At 39.8% G+C, this 21575-nt stretch overlaps 1 protein-coding gene across 4 annotated transcripts in view; it reads right to left on the reverse strand.

Annotated features, from left to right (window-relative positions):
• The window catches only part of EFCAB2 (EF-hand calcium binding domain 2), a 111600-nt gene that overhangs the window by 4819 nt on the left and 85206 nt on the right, over positions 1-21575 (reverse strand). For all 4 annotated transcript variants that reach the window (XM_027564674.1, XM_027564675.1, XM_027564673.1 and 1 more), the window contains 3 exons: positions 1781-1860; positions 1151-1193; positions 980-1046 (listed from right to left, as the gene is read on the reverse strand). In XM_027564674.1, the coding sequence (XP_027420475.1) occupies positions 980-1046; positions 1151-1193; positions 1781-1860 (190 nt within the window). The remainder of the gene's footprint in view (positions 1-979; positions 1047-1150; positions 1194-1780; positions 1861-21575) is intronic.

Here is a 21575-nt window from a genome sequence, read left to right on the forward strand (position 1 = left end):
TGAAAAATTTAATGGAATTCATATATACATTTGAGGCTGTATTGCCCCTAACTTTACCAACTGAAAAGTTCTTTAAAAAAGGAATTTGGGGGCTTCCCTGGTGGTCCACTGGTTAAGAATCTGCCTTGTAATACAAGGGACCCCAGTTTGATCCCTGGTCCAGGGAGATTCCACGTGCTGCACAGCATGCTGTAAGCGCCGGTGCCACAACCACTGAGCCCACACACCGCAACTCCTTAGAGCCCATGCTCTGCAACGCGAGAAGCCACCCCAGTGAGAAGCCTGTGCACCGCAACTAGAGACGCAGACCCTACTCACCCACTGCGACTACAGAAAGCCTGCACACAGCAGCGAAGACCCACCACAGCCAAAAAAGAAATATGAACAAATCTTTTTTTTTAAAAAAGGAATTTTTATAGACTCCAGTTGAAATCTTCAATCTAGTAACAAGAGTGATTGATAGCTCATGTTTTCCTGGTGCCATACCTGTTATTCCGGAAATACTCTAAGTGAATGAAATGACTTCAGTTTATAGAAGTGTCATTATACTTTACAAAATCCTATAAGGCAATAATCTATCCCCTCTTAACTTACCCTTTGTCCTCTTATCCACCACAAAACTCCAAAACCAAAGTGATAAGAATACTAAGTAAATTCTTTTAACTGGAATGATTAAAGTATCCTCTAGAACTTTTGCATAATTGTTTTAAAATTATTAATCACTTAAATAAGTCATTGTTAACAAGTAATAAGACTTCCCTAGTGGCTCACACAGAAAGAATCTGCCTGCAGTGTAGGAGACCTGGGTTTGGTCCTTGGGTGGGGAAGATCCCCTGGAGAAGGGAATGCCAACCCACTCCAGTATTCTTGCCTGGAGAATTCCACGGACAGAGAAGCCTGGTGAGCTACAGTCCATGGGGTCGCAAACACTGAGACACAACTGAGCAACTTTCATTTATAAGTAACGAATCACTCTCACCTTCTTCAGTCATATACTTTATCAGTTCATCCTTAGAAAGAAATCCTCGTTTAGCTGGATCTAATACCTAGGGGGAAGGAAAAGATAGATACTCTATTTTTTGATGAAAATTCCACATGATGATTTTTTTCACATAAATATAAATATATGTAAAATTTGTGGCTTACATACCTCAAAAGCTCGAAGAAGGATATCTTCCGGAATTGGTCTATATCTAATTATGCAATAAAAGGAGTAAACACCACAGTATTTAGCTCAATCTCCAAATAACAAATGATCACATTTAAAAAAATAAATAAAGCTGCTAGCATACTAGGATAATAATTCATCCCTCACTGAAATATTTTTGGATTTCTAGATAATAAAGTTGAAAGTACTCCATACCCACAAGGAATACTTACTTAAATGTTATCTGTTAGCTTTTTTCATCATTATAGGAACAAAATTCCTACAGTAAACAAACTATGGTAAGCTAATGCTACACTTTCTCTAGAAAAATAATTAGGCTTAATTCTTATTTATCATTGATAATTCAAACAGAAGCTAATAAGAATGTTGTTGATTTATGCTTTTTGCAGCTTATTTGCCCTTTAATTACACTTTGCTTATTAGATTAATACCAAAGTGGTGGATATTTCTGAGAACATACCAACTGGCAGTTCAGAAGTGTAGAGAAAAACTAGGAGGAAGCTATTCTGTGATAAACATTGGCTGAGTATAACATACAAAGTGAAAAGGCCAAGTGTTTTGAAATTAATGCAGTTCTAATCATTACCTCAACAATTCTATTTACTTTCTTACCTTCTTTCCAGTAGCACTTCAGTCATCACTGGTAGAAATTTTTCAAATCGAATGTATCCAGTGGGTTCTTCTTCCTCTACCTGGACAGTCAGTAAAAAACAGCCTCTTATTCATTCAGCAAATGTAAGTGAGCAGCTACTTTTTCCAAGCACTGTGCCAAGTACTGGGGATTTGATAATGGGGAACATTTCATGCAAAGATGGGCTCAATAAAGGACAGAAATAGTAGAGACCTAACAAAAGCAGAAGATATTAAGAAGAGGTGGCAAGAATACACAGAACTGTACAAAAAAGATCTTTACAACCCAGATAATCACGATAGTGTGATCACTCACCTAGAGCCAGACATCCTGGAATGTGAAGTCAAGTGGGCCTTAGAAAGCATCACTACGAACAAAGCTAGTGGAGGTGATGGAATTCCAGTGGAGCTATTTCAAATTCTGAAAGATGATGCTGTGAAAGTGCTGCACTCAATATGCCAGCAAATTTGGAAAACTCAGCAGTGGCCACAGGACTGGAAAAGGTCAGTTTTCATTCCAATCCCAAAGAAAGGCAATGCCAAAGAATGCTCAAACTACCACACAATTGCACTCATCTCACACGCTAGTAAAGTAATGCTCAAAATTCTCCAAGCCAAGCTTCAGCGATACGTGAACCATGAACTTTCAGATGTTCAAGCTGATCTTAGGAAAAGCAGAGGAACCAGAGATCAAATTGCCAACATCTGCTGGATCATGGAAAAAGCAAGAGAGTTCCAGAAAAACATCTATTTCTGCTTTATTGACTATGCCAAAGCCTTTGACTGTGTGGATCACAATAAACTGTGGAAAATTCTGAAAGAAATGGGAATACCAGACCACCTGACCTGCCTCTTGAGAAATCTATATGCAGGTCAGGAAGCAACAGTTAGAACTGGACATGGAACAACAAACAGACTGGTTCCAAATAGGGGAAGGAGTACATCAAGGCTGTATATTGTCACCCTGCTTATTTAACTTATATGCAGAGTACATCATGAGAAACGCTGGGCTGGAAGAAGCACAAGCCGGAATCAAGATTGCCGGGAGAAATATCAATCACCTCAGATATGCAGATGACACCACCCTTATGGCAGAAAGTGAAGAGGAACTCAAAAGCCTCTTGATGGAAGTGAAAGAGGAGAGTGAAAAAGTTGGCTTAAAGCTCAACATTCAGAAAACTAAGATCATGGCATCTGGTCCCATCACTTCATGGGAAATAGATGGGGAAACAGTGTCAGATTTTATGTTTTTGGGCTCCAAAATCAGTGCAGATGGTGATTGCAGCCATGAAATTAAAAGACACTTACTCCTTGGAAGGAAAGTTATGACCAACCTAGATAGCATATTGAAAAGCAGAGACATTACTTTGCCAACAAAGGTACATCTAGTCAAGGCTATGGTTTTTCCTGTGGTCATGTATGCATGTGAGAGTTGGACTGTGAAAAAAGCTGAGTGCTGAAGAATTGATGCTTTTGAATTGGGTGTTGGAGAAGACTCTTGAGAGTCCCTTGGACTGCAAGGAGATCCAACCAGTCCATTCTGAAGGAGATCAGCCCTGGGATTTCTTTGGAAGGAATGATGCTAAAGCTGAAACTCCAGTACTTTGGCCACCTCATGCAAAGAGTTGACTCATTGGAAAAGACTCTGATGCTGGGAGGGATTGGAGGCAGGAGGAGAAGGGGATGAGATGGCTGGATGGCATCACTGACTTGATGGCCATGAGTTTGAGTAAACCCCGGGAGTTGGTGATGGACAGGGAGGCCTGATGTGCTACAGTCCATGGGGTCGCAAAGAGTCAAACACGACTAAGTGACTGAACTGACTGACTGACTGACTGATACTTGGACATGGTCCCCACTCACAGCGTTTATATTCTGGTAGTGGAGACATAAATCCATCAAAAAAACAACAAAGCTGAGTGTCTAATTATAAGTTTATGTAAGAAACAATGAAGTAAAGGAGCAAGGGTCTACTAGAGCATAGAAAAAAGAAAACTTTTCTTGGCCAAATTATCAGGAAATGCATTCATAAAGAAATCACACTTGAGTTGATTATTATAAAGGATGAGCAAAAGGTAATCAAAAACAGCAGGGAAAGACACTCCCAGGTAGATGAAATTACAGGTACTAAGACCTTGTGGGATGCACCAGAGGCCAGGAGGCTGAAACATATGGAGCAAGGAGGAGAATGTTTTCAGATGAGGCTGGAGAGAGAAATGGAGACTAGACCATGCAAGGTATTACCATCCATGAACATGACTTTGTTTGTTATCCCAAGACACTGTTACCCTAAATCACTGAAGGTCTCATAGATGTGTGTCTAAAAGATCACACTGGTTGTGGGTAAGGCAGCTTCTGCAGTAGTCTGAGCAGATATGATAAAGGCTTGGATTAGAGAGTGGTGGCCATGGAGACAAAAGGGGGTGTTTTCAAGAAACACTTAAGATAGAAAACCAAGAAAACCTGGTACTGTATCTATTACAGGCAAGGATGAGGAAAAAAGAAGAGGGTCAAGGACAACTCCCAGGATTCTGACTTGCACAAATGAGGTGGACTAATGCTTCCCCTGACATAAGGAACACTGGCTAAGAGACCAGATCAGGGGACCAATCAATCTCAAGGACTGTACTATTCATTAAATAACTAGATGCTCTGTGGAACACTGTTACACCACCACTAATCAGGAGAAGACAACACCTAACAATTTTGGTACCCAGAACTACTAGATGAGAATGAGGAAGACTCATGCTCACAAGGTTCGGCTTTGATGGTGTGGCTGAACAGTACCTTATTGATTTTAAATTTCATGTCAGGCTATTTATGAGAAGTTGTAAATTTTCCACTCCCTTTCAAAAATCCTATTAGAAGGCTCACACATCCCAATTCAACAGCGGCGATTTTAAAAGATTTATTCTTTGAGCAAAAGATAAGAAATGTATAGGTGCTGCTAAGTGGAACGCACTGTCATCAAATGACAACTATTTTTTAATGTTTATACTAGATTCTCACCTAGTATGAGGCAAGTCCTTGAACTCCACTATCAGTAAAAAATGTCATCCATCTAATGACAGAATGATGTGTTTCAGAATTTCTGAGCCCATCGATACATGAGCAATTGTTTTCAGCTGCCTGTAGATCCAAGGCAAGCAATTTGCAAGTCAATGTTCACATGGCTCTGGTTCAGATGTGCTTAAGTAGCACTCTAACTCCCAGGCCCACAAACTGCTTAAAACTAAAATGCCAATCTCATGAGACTGCCTCCAGAAGGATAATTTTTAAATTAAAATGTTGTGTTTCTATTCTGATTAATCCAGAAAACTGTTCCAGAAACTGGAGCTATAGTTTGTTTCCCCTTCCCTGCACCCTCAACAAACTGCAGAGCCAACAGTCTTGACATGGAAGATCAAAAATCCTATGTTATGAGCATCCTCATCAGTCCACAAACAGTTCATAGTTTTTCCAAAGGGAGTTCAACTCTACAGCACGCTCTCCATCATGTGAGAAGTCACAGACACATCCTATGTCCCTCATAACGCCTACCCCACCATGGTCATGCTCCTGGACAACTTCCACAAGCCCCTGGTGCTCTGAACACAGCCGAAACGCTATTCTGTGTACAGCCAAATGGCCTGATGTATATGTATATGATGTATAGAGCTAAAACTTCACAAAAATAATGTTAAAGCAAAACTCCAATGAATCAGGATGGCAGATGAGGCATATATTTTCCTTGGTTTTTTTTTAAAGAGAGATAATGAACAAATAAAGGCCTTGGGGTTAAAAAAGTAAGAAGAAAAATACGTAAGTCCATCTTCAACTTGGACAGATCGTGAAAATCTTTCTATGACTCAACACTGTCCTCTAGAGGTCACATCTAATCTGCTCTTTTTGTATTAAGAGATACATAAGCAATGGCATAAAAATAGTACAATTATATAATATTTCTAAATACAGCATTAATGAACTATATAACATATACTAGACACTACCTTACATTATTAAAAGTTTTTATTATTTAAATAAACGTATCTTAGAGTAGATTTAGATTTACAGATAGCAGAGAGTTCTAATATACCTCCCAGTTTCCTCTGTTGTTTACCCTTGCAATATTATGGTACAACTATACTTGGTTCATTGTAACATCCATTGAACCAATACTGACGTATTATTATTTACTAAACTCCATGTTTTATTTTGATTCCATTGGGTTTTTTTAAATTTTATTTTATTTTTAAACTTTACAATATTGTATTCGTTTTGTCAAATATCGAAATGAATCCACCACAGGTATACCTGTGTTCCCCATCCTGAACCCTCCTCCCTCCTCCCTCCCCATACCCTCCCTCTGGGTCGTCCCAGTGCACCAGACCCAAGCATCCAGTATTGTGCATCGAACCTGGACTGGCGACTCGTTTCATACATGATATTATACATGTTTCAATGCCATTCTCCCAAATCTCCCCACCCTCTCCCTCTCCCACAGAGTCCATAAGACTGATCTATACATCAGTGTCTCTTTTGCTGTCTCGTACACAGGGTTATTGTTACCATCTTTCTAAATTCCATATATATGTGTTAGTATACTGTATTGGTGTTTTTCTTTCTGGCTTACTTCACTCTGTATAATAGGTTCCAGTTTCATCATCTCATTAGAACTGATTCAAATGCATTCTTTTTAATGGCTGAGTAATACTCCATTGTGTATATGTACCACAGCTTTCTTATCCATTCATCTGCTGATGGACATCTAGGTTGCTTCCATGTCCTGGCTATTATAAACAGTGCTGCGATGAACATTGGGGTACACGTGTCTCTTTCCCTTCTGGTTTCCTCAGTGTGTATGCCCAGCAGTGGGATTGCTGGATCATAGGGCAGTTCTATTTCCAGTTTTTAAGGAATCTCTACACTGTTCTCCATAGTGGCTGTACTAGTTTGCATTCCCACCAACCCATCAGTTTTTTAAAAGGCATTTTACAAATATGGTACATTTCTCTATCGTAGAAGAGAAGCAAGAAAAGCAGGATAGAACAGCCTGCCTGACAATCTGGAAATGGGTAGATAGAGGGGAAGATAATAAGTGCTTCTATTACTTCTGGTGCAGGACAAACTAGTTGACTTTATGAGGCCATAAGTAAGACAGGACAAAAACACTACTTTCTATAAATGTTATACAATAATGGCTCAATGATTATTTAAATGCCTTTACAATTTAATATAAATATATCAAATATTGAACCACACTTTATCATATATTGTATATAAATATACATATAGTTACGGGTTGAGTTATATCTTCCCCAAGTTCATATGTTGGAGTCCTAATCTCTGATATACCTCAGAATGTGACTTCTTTGGAGACAGGGTAATCAAGTTTATCCTCAGTGAGGTAATCAAGTTAAAATGAGGTCATTAGGGTGGGCCCTACTCCAATATAACTGATGTCCTAATATAAAGAAATCTGGACACAGAGACATGCACACAGGGAGAATGTCATGTGAACATGAAGACAAGCCTCTACAAGCCAAGAAGAAAGGCCTAAAACAGATTCTTCTCTCCTAGCCAACAGAAGGAACCAACTAGGCTAACACCCTAATTCTGCACTTCCAGCTTCCAGAACTGTGAGACGATAAATCTCTGTTGTTTAAGACACTGCCTGTGGTACTTTGTTACAGCAGTTCTACCAAACTTTATACGCTTGCACACAAATGTTCTGAGAGAGATGACATAAAGGCGCTTTGTAAACCTTGAGTTATTATGATTATTATTATTTTAATCAGTAGTGTACACACTTCTGGTTCTATATTCTGCAATGACACCTCCTCCTGACAGAATCGATCTCTGGTGCTAAAATTTTAGACACAGCCTCCTTGACCCACCATAGGGAACTGTTTTTTACAGAAGTCTGATCCTGCCTGCTCTCTGTAAAATGCCACGTGGAATGTGGCACATATGTATTAAACTGCTAGGCATATCTAACCCCTTGTCCCTCGCCCCTGAACCCTGGCCTAGAGGAGAGGGTTTGTAGCTCAGCAGCCATGATGTCTCCACTCTGCTGATCCCCTACTTGCTTCCTGGGCTGAAAGAAGAGGAGAGTAACAGCCAGCCATCTGTCACATTTTCCTCCTCTTCAAAAGACAAAAACAAAACAAATATATCTTGTTATTGTGTATGTGAATGAGGCAAAGTAAGTTCTAATTTGGTCTGTTTCATCTAAGAGAAAGGCTAATGTGCTAGAAAGGAGGTAATAATTAGAAAGTAAGCTTGGGAGCATTTATGAATGCAGAGGAAATAAAACCTCTTTGTAGGAAGACCTCCAGCTTAGCCTTCAAGTACCATTTATAGGAGGAGCTCATCTTAATAGCCAGCAGGTGTCTACCTGGAAGAAGACTGAGGCCCTAACACACCTGGCTTCTCTTCCTCCAAAGAACTATGGTGGCAGAGGCAATCTGAAGAAAATACCCTGCTTCCCTGACACATGAAGGGGCCCGCCTCCACAGGCTAGCACAGGGCCTCCAGCCATTCCACAGCCTCTTTGCTTCCTCCAGCCCAATAAGGAGCCATCTCAATAAACATGTAAATACTGTGGGATAATTTTTAAATCAACATATATCTAAATTTCAAAGCATGAGGTAAATACTATTTCTCACTCTACCTTGGTAAAAGATAGTTTTTCCATCTGTTTTGCATCTGAGGCCATTCTGGCACAGAGAGGTAAACCCCCTCGTGGTCCTCAAGGGCAGTCAGGTGCTGTGATGGGACCACAGCCCAGAGTTCTTTCTCCCATTCCCACAGTGAAGTCATCAGGCTATCTCTTTTCTCATTAAAGCATTATTTATTTTAATACTGAATTCTCCGAATAGGCACAATAAAACACACTGAAAATTCATTTCTCCCCAGTGACATACAATCTGTCAATAAACTGAACTATTTCACGCTTCACAAAAGCAAGATAATACCAGTAGTTTAGATGGTTTATAAAGCACCTACATTTCATCTAGTTCCAGGTCAACAAATAAGACATACATATGAATTTTTCAACTATTTGCAGTAAAAATATAAAAACAATGAGATATTTCAAGTTAGACTTGAATATCACATATGCAAATTTTGACATAAATTGCGTTTCAAAACCAAAACACTAATACAATTTAGAAAATACTTCTCTGCCTTGGATAGAATAAATGATAACAAAAATTCACTGGCATTTACCAGTTAGTCCTACAAATGAAAAATCCTAAAGTTACCTGCTTTAGAAAAATTATTTACTCCAAACATCCCAGATGCTGTTGTGTAAATATTGGGATAAGTACTTCTTTGGGGTTATAAGTCCCTTTCTTATTATAAGAGGTATCAAAAAAGACTAACTCATCTTTTGGGTGGACTATCAGAGAGTCTAAGAATCAACAGGTGGTTAGACCATGTAATCAAAAAGGTCCTTTCCAACTGTACGTTTCCATAATTTGAAGCAATGGGAGTCAGTTTCTGTCAAGCTATTAATCCCCCCAACTTACCCTCAGGCGCAGCAGGGGCAGGGAGAGTCAGGGTTCCACTTACACTAATTTGTTTCACACACTTCAGTCTCAGTTTCTCACCACCCCTTCCTGAGTGTCCTTCCCCACCCCGCGTAGACAGAGGCAGTAAGTATTGAAGCAACTGTCCCTCCAAGGTAATCTACTGTTTATATCAAAAGTAACAGTTTAAAATTGTGTTTCAATAAGATTCGAGGAAAAGCTCTATCCTGGGTTGAGATTTGGTTAGCATAATAAATATCCAATATCACATAAGCTTTATTAGGTCCAGAGACAGTTCTAAAATCACATTTATAACAACGTGTTAGTTTAAAATATTACTTATTCTTACATTTCATGAAGCAATTCAAACCCTCAGCATATCTTCAACAACAGACTTTCTAAGAGTTTGACTACTTTAGATACCTCAACTAAGTGAAGTCATGAAGTATTGGTCTATTTTGTGACTAGAATTTTCACATAATATCTTCAAGTTTCACCCATGTTACAGTATATGACAGGATTTCCTTCTTAAAATGTTAGTTTTCCTTACATTAGATAACAGTATGAAACAATCACTTTGATGTAATATTGAGTAAAAAGGTAAAATATCCTGGTTGTGTTTGAGTGATGGAAACAAGAGCAATCACTCCTCTATTTTTTGAGAATCCAATTTTAATCAGCATGCATTTCTTAAAGAATGAAATTTTTATAATAACATTGGAAATGATTGTGATATAACTAGCAAAAAAAAGCAAGGCTGAAATTGTACATACTAAATTGTACTATAAGATTGCTGCTAAGCTGCTGCTGCTAAGTCGCTTCAGTCGTGTCCGACTCTGTGCGACCCCATAGATGGCAGCCCACGAGGCTCCCCCGTCCCTGGGATTCTCCAGGCAAGAACACTGGAGTGGATTGCCATTTCCTTCTCCAGTGCATGAAAGTGAAAAGTAAAAGTGAAGTCTCTGAGTCTTGTCCGACTCTTAGCGACCCCATGGATTGCGGCCCACCAGGCTCCTCCGTCCATGGGATTTTCCAGGCAAGAGTGCTGGAGTCGGGTGCCATTGCCTTCTCCGACTATAAGATTACTATTATGCTAAAAACATGTCAAGGAAAATAATATGGGAGGAAGTGCACTAAATTACTAATACCGATTGTATTAAGGTGATGATCACGATTGGGGATGTCACCAAGATGGCAGAGTAGGAAGACTCCATGCTCCCATCTTCCCACAGGCACATCAAAATCCCAACTACTTGTAAAGCAACTCTCTATGATAATAATTTGAAGACTATCAGGAAAGATTTTTCACAACTAAAGATAAAGAAGTAACCATAACAAGGGGGCTTCCAAGGTGGTGCTGGTGATAAAGAGTCTGCCATAACAAGACAGCTAGGAGGACTGGAGACACTGCATTGCCAGGACCCACACTCCCAGGTGTATGACACATGCCCAGGTGTATATACGACAAACCTAGACAGAGTATGAATCAAGGCAAATTGGAAGTGGTCAAACAGGAGATGGCAAGAGTGAACGTCTAATTTTAGGCAAACTAAAATGGACTGGAAGGGGTGAATTTAACTCAGATGACCATTATATCTACTACTGTGGGCAAGAATCCCTTAGAAGAAATGGAGTAGCCATCATAGACAACAAAAGAGTGAAAAGCAATACTTGGATGCAATCTCAAAGATGACAGAATGATCTCTATTCATTTCCAAGGCAAACCATTCAATAATATCACAGTAATCCAAGTCTGTGCCTCAACCAGTAATGCTGAAGAAGTTGAAGTTGAACGGTTCTATAAAGACCTACAAGATCTTCTAGAACTAACACCCAAAAAAGATGTCCTTTTCATTATAGGGGACTGGAATGCAAAAGTAGGAAGTCAAGAAATACCTGGAGTAACAGGCAAATTTGGCCTTGGAGTACAGAATGAAAGCAGAGCAAAGACTAATAGAGTTTTGCCAAGGGAACACACTGGTCATAGCAAATACCCTCTTCCAACAACACAAGAGAAGACTCTACACATGGACATCACCAGATGGTCAATACCAAAAACAGATTGATTATATTCTTTGCAGCCATAGATGGAGAAGCTCTATACAGTCAGCAAAAATAAGACCAGGAGCTGACTGTGGCTCATATCATGAACTCCTTATTGCCAAATTCAAACTTAGATTGAACAAAGTAGGGAAAACCACTAGACCATTCAGGTATGACCTAAATCAAATCCCTTAGGATTATACAGTGGAAGTGAGAAATAGATTCAAGAGATTAGAGCTGATAGAGTACCTGAAGAACTATGGACGGAGGTTTATGACATTGTACAGGAGACAGAGATCAAAACCATCCCCAAGAAAAAGAAATGCAAAAAGGCAAAATGGCTGTCTGAGGAGGCCTTACAAATAGCTATGAAAAGAAAAGAAGTGAAAAGCAAAGGAGAAAAGGAAAGATATACCCATGTGAATGCAGAGTTCCAAAGAACAGCAAGGAGAGAAAAGAAAGCCTTCCTCAGTGATCAATGCAAAGAAATAGAGGAAAACAGTAGAATGGGAAAGACTAGAGATCTCTTCAAGAGAATTAGAGATACCAAGGGAACATTTCAGGCAAAGATGGGCTCGATAAAGGACAGAAATGGTATGGACCTAACAGAAGCAGAAGATATTAAGAAGAGGTGGCAAGAAGACATAGATGAACTATACAAAAAAGATCCTCATGACCCAGATAATCACGATGGTGTCATCACTCACCTAGAGCCAGACATCCTGAAATTCAAAGTCAAGTGGGCCTTAGAAAGCATCACTACGAACAAAGCTAGTGGAGGTGATGGAATTCCAGTGGAGCTATTTCAAATCCTAAAAGATGATGCTGTGAAAGTGCTGCGCTCAATATGCCAGCAAATTTGGAAAACTCAGCAGTGGCCACAGGACTGGAAAAGGTCAGTTTTCATTCCAATCCCAAAGAAAGGCAATGCCAAAGAATGCTCAAACTACCGCAAAATGGCACTAATCTCACACGCTAGCAAAGTAGTGCTCAAAATTCTCCAAGCCAGGCTTTAACAGTACATGAACTGTGAACTTCCAGATTTTCAAGCTTTAGAAAAGGCAGAGAAACCAGATATCAAATTGCCAGTATATGTTGGATCATGGAAAAAACAAGAGAGTTCCAGAAAAACATCTACTTCTGTTTTATTGACTATGTCAAAGCCTTTGACTGTGTGGATCACAACAAACTGTGGAAAATTCTGAAAGAAATGGGATTACCAGACCACCTGACCTGCCTCTTGAGAAACCTATATGCAGGTCAGGAAGCAACAGTTAGAATTGGATATGGAACAACAGACTGGTTCCAAATCAGGAATGGAGTACGTCAAGGCTGTATATTGTCACCCTACTTATTTAACTTATATTCAGAGTATATCATGAGAAACCTTGGGCTGGATGAAGCACAAGCTGGAATCAAGATTGCCAGGAGAAATATCAATAACCCTTAATATGCAGATGATACCACCCTTATGGCAGAAAGCAAGGAGAACTAAAGAGCCTCTTGATGAAAGTGAAAGAGGAGAGTGAAAAAGTTGGCTTAAAACTCAACATTCAGAAAACTAAGATCATAGTATCTGGTCCCATCACTTCGTGGCAAATAGATGGGGAAACAGTGGAAATAGTGTCAGACTTTATTTTTGGGGGCTCTAAAATCACTGCAGATCGTGACTGCAGCCATGAAATTAAAAGACACTTGCTCCTTGGAAGAAAAGTTATGACCAACCTAGACAACATATTAAAAAGCAGAGATATTACTTTGCCAACAAAGGTCCATCTAGTCAAAGCTATGGTTTTTCCAGTGGTCATGTACGGATGTGAGAGTTGGAGTATAAAGAAAGCTGAGTGCCGAAGAATTGATGCTTTTGAACTGTGGTGTTGGAGAAGACTCTTGAGAGTCCCCTGGACTGCAAGAAGATCAAACCAGTCCATCCTAAAGGAAATCAGTACTGAATATTCATTGAAAAAACTGATGTTGAAGCTGAAACTCCAATACTTTGGCCACCTGATCAGAAGAACTGACTCATTTGAAAAGACCCTGATGCTAGGAAAGATTGAAGGCAGGAGGAGAAGGGGACGACAGAGGATGAGATGGTTGGATGGCATCACCAGCTCAATGGACATGATTTTATGTAAACCCTGAGAGTTGGTGACAGACAGGGAGGCCTGACGTGCTGCAGTCTGTGGGGTCGCAAAGAGTCAGACATGACTAAGCGACTGAACTGAACTGAACTGAACTGAGACAGAGTATTAAAAAGCAGAGACATTACTTTGCCAACAAAGGCCCGTCTAGTCAAAGCTATGGTTTTTCCAATAGTCATATTTGTATGTGAGAGTTGGACCATTAAGAAGGCTGAGCACCGAAGAACTGATGCTTTTGAATGTGGTGCTGGAGAAGACTCTTGAGAGTCCCTTGGACTGCAAGGAGAGCAAACCAGTCAATCCTTAAAGGAAATCAACCCTGAATATTCATTGGGAGGACTGATGCTGAAGCTGAAGCTCCAATTCTTTGGCCACCTGATCCAAAGAGCTGACTCATTAGAAAGGACTCTGATGCTGGGAAAAATTGAAGGCAGGAGGAGAAGGGGACAAGAGAGGATAAGATTGTTGAATGTCATCACCAATTCAATGGACGTGAGTTTGGGTAAACTCCAAGAGATGTTGAAGGACTGGGAAGCCTGGCATGCTGCAGTCCACGGGGTCGCAAAGAGTTGGACATGACTGAGAGACTGAACAACACTCCCAGGTAAGTCGCCCACAAACAGAAGGATGGTCACAATTGCAGAGGTTCCCACCAAGGAGTAAGAGGTTCAAGCCCCATTTGGGCTTCCCAGTTCAGGGTCCTGCACCAGATGAGCCCCCAGCAGGTCTGCCTTTGTGAACAGGAGAGCTGGGGGGCTATAGGAAACAGAGACTCCTCTCTTAAAAGGTGCACATAAAATCTCACACTCTGAATGCTCAGAAGCAGTAGTCAGAAGGAGCCTAGGTCAGACCTACTTGCTAATCTTGGAGAGCCTCCCAGAGAGGCAGGAAGCAGCTGGACCTCCAAGGGATGAAGACACTGGTAGCAGCCTTTTCCGCGAGCTTCTTCTACCACAATGACACCATCACTGCCGAGCTCCATTTCAGAATCCTTCACTAGCAAACCTCTGCTGGGGGCGTGTTCACCCGCCAGTGGGCTGGCAGCAGCCCCTCCCTCACGTGTTCTCCCCAGGCCACACAGACAGCTGCGGATGGACTCAGCCCTGCCCTCCAGGGGTCCAGCAGCAGTTGCACCCCTCACAGGGCTGCTCAGCCAAACCACACAGGAAGCCTATCCCACCCTTCAGTGAGAGGCAGGGCCTTGCAACCAAGTGAACTGGGGGCCAGTCCCCTCACCAGCACGCCCACAGTAGTCAGCCCTGCCACAATAGAAGGGCACACGCAGCCCACACAGGGGGCATATAGCTCTGGTGATCAGAGGAGAGCATGCTGCTGAGCCCCCAGGACACCTACATAAGGCCACTACTCCAAGACTGGGAAACACAACTGACCTACTTAACACATAGACATAAAGAAAATTAGGCAAAATGAAAAGAATATAACAAGAGACAGAGAAGGACATTACATAGTGGTAAAGGGGTCAACCCGACAAGAAGATATAACAATTGTAAATATTTATGTACTGAACCCAGGAGCACCTAAATACATAAAGCAAATATTAACAGACATAAACAGAGAAATGAAGAGTAATACAATAATAATAGTAGGGAACATTAACACTCCACTTTCATCAATGGGCTTGCCAACATTTAACATTTTCAGACTCAAATCTTAGCCATTCTAGCAGATGTGTAGTGGCCCCTCATTATCCCCACTGACTAGAGACATTCATCATCTTTTTATGTGCTTATGGGCCACTGATACTTTTTTTTTTTTTCCACAAAATGTCCGTACAAATCTTTGGCTATTTAAAAAATTAGGTTGAAACAGACATTCACATGGGCTTCCCTGGTAGCTCAGCTGGTAAAGAATCCGCCTCCAATTCAGAAGACCCCGGTTCAATTCCTGGGTTGAGAAGAGCCCCTGGAGGAGGGCATAGCAAACCACTCCAATATTCTTTCCTGGAGAATCTCATGAACAGAGGAGCCTGGCGGGCTACAGTCCATGGGGTGGCAAAAAGTCGGACATGACTGAGCGACTAAACGCAGCACAGACATTCATATATTATCAAATGAATTGTACAATATCAAATAAATTATCTTTCAAATATTTTCCCCCAATCCATTTCTGGGTCTTCATTGCTGCATGTGGGCTCTCTCTAGCTGCAGCGAACAAGAGCTACTCTTTGTTGTGGCGTGCAGGCTTCTCATTGTAGTGGTTTCTCTTGTTGCAGAGCATGGGCTCTAGGGCGCACGGGTTTCAATGGTTGAGGCTCAAGGGGTCTAGAGCTTGGGCTTAGGAGTTGCGGCACATGGGCTTAGTTGCTCCACAGCACGTGGGATCTTCTTCAGACGAGGGATTGAACTAGTGGCCCCTGTATTACAAGGCGGACTCTTAACCACTGGACCACCAGTGAAGCCCTGTATGTTTTTAGCTCTGCCCTTTGATGGGCAAAAGTTTTTAATGTTGATGAAATTAATCATTGTTGTTCCTTTATGGTTCATGGTTTCTTGTCTCTTTATCTAAGAAATCTTTGGCTAACCCAACATCACAAAGTTTTCCCTATGTTTTATAGATTTAGCTCTCATGTTCAGTTCTATGATCCATTTCAAGTTAATTTTTGTATATGGAGTAAAAGAATGTTGAAAAGAGTGTTGTTTCTTTCTATTCAGATAACCATTTGCTCAAATGCTATTTATTGAAATGATTATCCTTTTCTCATCGAATGATGTTGGCACCTATGTCAAAGATATGTGTGGTTCTCTTTCTCAATTCTCTAGTCAGTTCCACTGATCTATATGTGTACCAGTGTACAAAATATCACACTGTGCATGATACCACACAATATGTGTACAAATATAATACTCGAGGTTACTGAAGCTTCATAGTAAATCTGCAATCAGTTCAGTTCAGTTCAGTCGCTCAGTCATGTCTGACTCTTTGCAACCCCATGAACTGCAGCACGCCAGGCCTCCCTGTCCATCACCAACTCCCAGAGCCTACCCAGACTCATGTCCATTGAGTCAGTGATGCCATCCAACCATCTCATCCTCTGTCATCCCCTTCTCCTCCTGCCCTCAATCTTTCCCAGCATCAGGGTCTTTTCAAATGAGTCAGTTATTCGCATGAGGTGGCCAAAGTATTGGAGTTTCAGCTTCATCATCAGTCCTTCCAATGAACACCCAGGACTGATCTCCTTTTGGATGGACTGGTTGGATCTCTTTGCAGTCCAAGGGACTCTCAAGAGTCTTCTCCAACACCACAGTTCAAAAGCATCAGTTCTTTTGACGCTCAGCTTTCTTTATAGTCCAACTCTCACATCCATACGTGACCACTGGAAAAACCAGGGCCTTGACTAGACAGACCTTTGTTGGCAAAGTAATGTCTCTGCTTCTTAATATGCTGTCTAGGTTGGTCATGACTTTCCTTCCAAGGAGTAAGTGTCTTTTAATTTCATGGCTGCAATCACCATCTGCAGTGATTTTGGAGCCCCGAAAAATAAAGTCTGACACGCTTTCCACTGTTTCCCCATCTATTTCCCACGAAGTGATGGGACCAGATGCCATGATCTGTTTTCTGGATGTTGAGCTTTAAGCCAACTTTTTCACTCTCCTCTTTCACTTTCATCAAGAGGCTCTTTAGTTCTTCTTCACTTTCTGCCATAAGGGTGGTGTCATCTGCATATGAGGTGGTATAAATCCATCTTTGTCCTTTTTGTCAAAATTATTTTGGTTGTTCAAGGTCTTTCACGTTTCCATTCAAACTTTAGAATCAGTTTGTATATTCCTTCAGAAAATTTTGCTATGATTGGTTGAAAGTGTGTTGAATCTAGAGATCAATCTGAGAAGAGTATCTTAAAAATATTGAGCTTTCTAATTCACAAATATGTATATCTGTTCATTTATTTAAATCTTAATTTCCCTCTACAATGTTTGCTGTTTTCAGTACATGAGTCTCGTCTATCTTTTGTTAACTTTATTATTTCACTTTTAGGCTATTATAAATGGAACTGATTGCTTAATTTTTCTAATTGTTAACTTATAGTTTATAGAAATATAATGAATTTTGTATGTTGACTTTGTAGCCTGTAGCTCGGCTAACTTCATATATTAGTTCTAATGGCTTTTTGGTAAATTTCTTAGGATCTTCTACATGCACAATCATGTAGTTTTACTTTTTATTATCCAAACTGTGTATTTGCTGTTATTGTTTCTTGCCTTGTTGCACTAGCTAAGATTTCAAGCAGAGTGATGACTAGGAGTGATGAACATGGACATTCCTGATTTTAGGCAGAAAGCACTGAGTTTTCACCAATGAGCAAGACGTTAGCCTTAGGGCTTTTTGTAGATGTCCTTAGCCAGGTAAAGGAGTTTCCTTTTCTTCTCATATTGCTGGGTATTATTATCTTCAATGAGTGTAGAATTTTTTCAATGTTTTCTCTGTATTTATTCAAATGATCATATCATTTATCTACTTTGTTCTATTAATGTAGTAAATTACATTGATTAATATTAAGCTAACCTTAAATTTCTGGTATAAATGGCACTTGCTCGTGATGTACTATCCTTTTTAACATATTGTTGAAATTAATTTGATAAAATTTTATTAAGGATTTTTTTGCATCTGTGTTAATACGGTCCATAGTTTTATTTCTTGTAATATGATTGCTTGGTTTTGGTATCAGAGTGATACTAGCCTCAAAAACTGAGCTAGAAAAGTGTTCTTTCCTGTAATATTTTCAGAAATATTTTTGTATAGAATTGGTACGCCTTCTTCCATAAATGTTAGAGCAAATTCACCAGTGAATTCATCTGAATCTCTAATTTTGTGAGAAAATTTTTAATTATAAATTTAATTTTGGTAATCAATATGGTACTATTCAAATTCTCCAGTTTTTGTTGAGTCAGTTTTGGTCATCTGTGTCTCTCAGGGGATTTATCCATTTATCTAAGTTGTCAGACTCATTGGCATACAGTTTTTGATAATGATTTGTTATTATTTGAGGATAATGAAAACCCATTCTTCATCTTAAAAATTTTTTATACAGAAGCTACTCTTTAATTTCTGTTTCAAGAAGTGACTATAGCTCTAGTACTATTAAGAACTGGTAGAAGGGAAATTTCATAATTAAATAAAAGATAATTTAAAACACTTTTTATTGAAGTAGAGTTGATTTACAATGTTATGTTAGTTTCAGGTATACAGCAAAGTGATTCAGCTTTATATTTATATATACATACATATGTTTATATATATTCTTCTTCAGATTCTTCTCCATTATAGGCTATTACAAGGTATTGAATACAGTTCCCTTTAATCTTGATATTGATAATTTGTATCTCAATGTACTTAGCTATAAATTTATCAACTGTATTCGAACAGATTCATATTTTCTTTCAGTGATTTTTCTCTGTCCATTTTCTATTTCACTGATTTCTGCTCTTTATAATTTTCTTCCCTCTATTTATATTGTGTGTATGTTGGTCTTGTTTTTCTAGTTTCTTATGAGAATTTAGATAATTATTTGTAGATTTTTTTGTCTTTTCTAATATAAACACTTAAAGTGGTAAATTGTCCTCTAAGTGACGTTTTACCTGCATCCCACAAAGTTTGACATGTTGTATCTTCACTATCACTCAGGACAAAATGTTTTCTAATTTTCCTTGTGATTTCTTCTTTGATTCATGAATTATTTAGAAGTATGTTGCTTATGGGGAAAATACATAGCCAATGGGAATTTGCTCAATGGCTCAGGAAACTCAAACAGGGGCTCCGTATCAACCTAGAGGGGTGAGATGGGGAGGGAGATGGCAGGGGGTTTCAAAAGGGAGGGTATATATGTATACCTATCACTGATTCATGTTGAGGTTTGACAGAAAGCAACAAAATTCTGTAAAGGAATTATCTCTCAAAAAATAAATAAATAAAATTTTTTTTAAAAATAAGTATAATTCCAAGTACTTGAGGATTTTCTAACGATCTTATTCTCAATTGCTCTCCATTTAATTCATTTTTTGGGGTATTAAAAATCTACTAAGATTTGTTTTGTGGCCTAGTACTCCTTAATGAACACTCCATGTACACAGGGAAAGAACATGTATATTGCAGTTGTTCAGGGTTCAGTTCAGTTCAGTTGCTCAGTCGTGTCCGACTGTGCGACCCCATAAATCGCAGCACGCCAGGCCTCCCTGTCCATCACCAACTCCCTGAGTTCACCCAGACTCACGTCCATCGAGTCAGTGATGCCATCCAGCCATCTCATCCTCTGTCGTCCCCTTCTCCTCCTGCCCCCAATCCCCTCCAGCCTCAGAGTCCTTTCCAATGAGTCAACGCTTCACATGAGGTGGCCAAAGTACTGGAGTTTCAGCTTTAGCATCAGTCCTTCCAAAGAAATCCCAGGGCTGATCTCCTTTAGGATGGACTGGTTGGATCTCCTTGCAGTCCAAGGGACTCTCAAGGGTCTTCTCAAACACCACAGTTCAAAAGCATCAATTCTTCGGCGCTCAGCCTTCTTCACAGTCCAACTCTCACATCCATACGTGACCACTGGAAAAACCATAGCCTTGACTAGACGAACCTTTGTTGGAAAAGTAATGTCTCTGCTTTTGAATATGCTATCTAGGTTGGTCATAACTTTCCTTCCAAGGACTAAGCGTCTTTTAATTTCATGGCTGCAGTCACCATCTGCAGTGATTCTGGAGCCCAAAAAAATAAAGTCTGACACTGTTTCCACTGTTTCCCCATCTATATCCCATGAAGTGATGGGACCAGATGCCATGATCTTTGTTTTCTGAATGTTGAGCTTTAAGCCAACTTTTTCACTCTCCACTTTCACTTTCATCAAGAGGCTTTTGAGTTCCTCTTCACTTTCTGCCATAAGGGTGGTGTCATCTGCATATCTGAGGTTATTGATACTTCTCCTGGCAACCTTGATTCCAGCTTGTGCTTCTTCCAGTCCAGCATTTCTCATGATGTACTCTGCATATAAGTTAAATAAGCAGGGTGACAATACACAACCTTGACATACTCCTTTTCCAATTTGGAACCCTCTGTTGTTCCATGTCCAGTTCTAACTGTTGCTTCCTGACCTGCATATAGATTTCTCAAAAGGCAGATCAGGTGGTCTGGTATTCCCATCGCTTTCAGAATTTTCCACAGTTTATTGTGATCCACATAGTCAAAGGCTTTGGCATAGTCAATAAAGCATAAATAGATGTTTTTCTGGACCTCTCTTGCTTTTTCCATGATCCAGTGCATGTTGGCAATTTGATCTCTGGTTCCTCTGCCTTTTCTAAAACCAGCTTGAACATCAGGAAGTTCACGGTTCACATATTGCTGAAGTCTGGCTTGGAGAATTTTGAGCATTACTTTACTAGCGTGTGAGATGAGTGCAATTGTGCGGTAGTTTGAGCATTCTTTGGCATTGCCTTTCTTTGGGATTGGAATGAAAACTGACCTTTTCCAGTCCTGTGGCCACTGCTGAGTTTTCCAAATTTGCTGGCATACTGAGTGCAGCACTTTCACAGCATCATCTTTCAGGATTTGAAAGAGCTCAACTGGAATTCCATCACTTCCACTAGCTTTTTCGTAGTGATGCTTTCTAAGGCCCACTTCACATTCCAGGATGTCTGGTTCTAGGTCAGTGATCACACCATCGTTCAGGGTAGTGTTCTATAAATACCAGTTAGGTTGGAGTGGTTGATGGTATTGTTCATATCTTCTATATCTTTGCTAATATTTTATATAGCTATTCTATCAGTTACTTAGGGAAGTTTACTGTAATCATCATCTGTGATTATGGAATTGTCTTTTTTTCCCTCTAATCTGTCTATGTTTGCTTTATGTATACTAAAGCTCTGTTATTAGGTGCACACACATTTTTGATTTTTAGACTTTCCTGATGACTTGACCTTTTTAAAAATCACTGTGCAATGTAATAATCTCACCAGCATTGATATTATTTTCCAAACATCTTTTAGTTCTCTTTTGTAATTACTTTAAATTCTCCGTAAGTACACTTAGGTTTGAACTTCAAAGGATGCAGACCACTAAACATTCTTTCCACTTGTACTGAAATGTCAT

The sequence above is a fragment of the Bos indicus x Bos taurus genome, chromosome 16 (assembly GCF_003369695.1).
Source record: "Bos indicus x Bos taurus breed Angus x Brahman F1 hybrid chromosome 16, Bos_hybrid_MaternalHap_v2.0, whole genome shotgun sequence".
Classification (NCBI taxonomy): domain Eukaryota; kingdom Metazoa; phylum Chordata; class Mammalia; order Artiodactyla; family Bovidae; genus Bos; species Bos indicus x Bos taurus.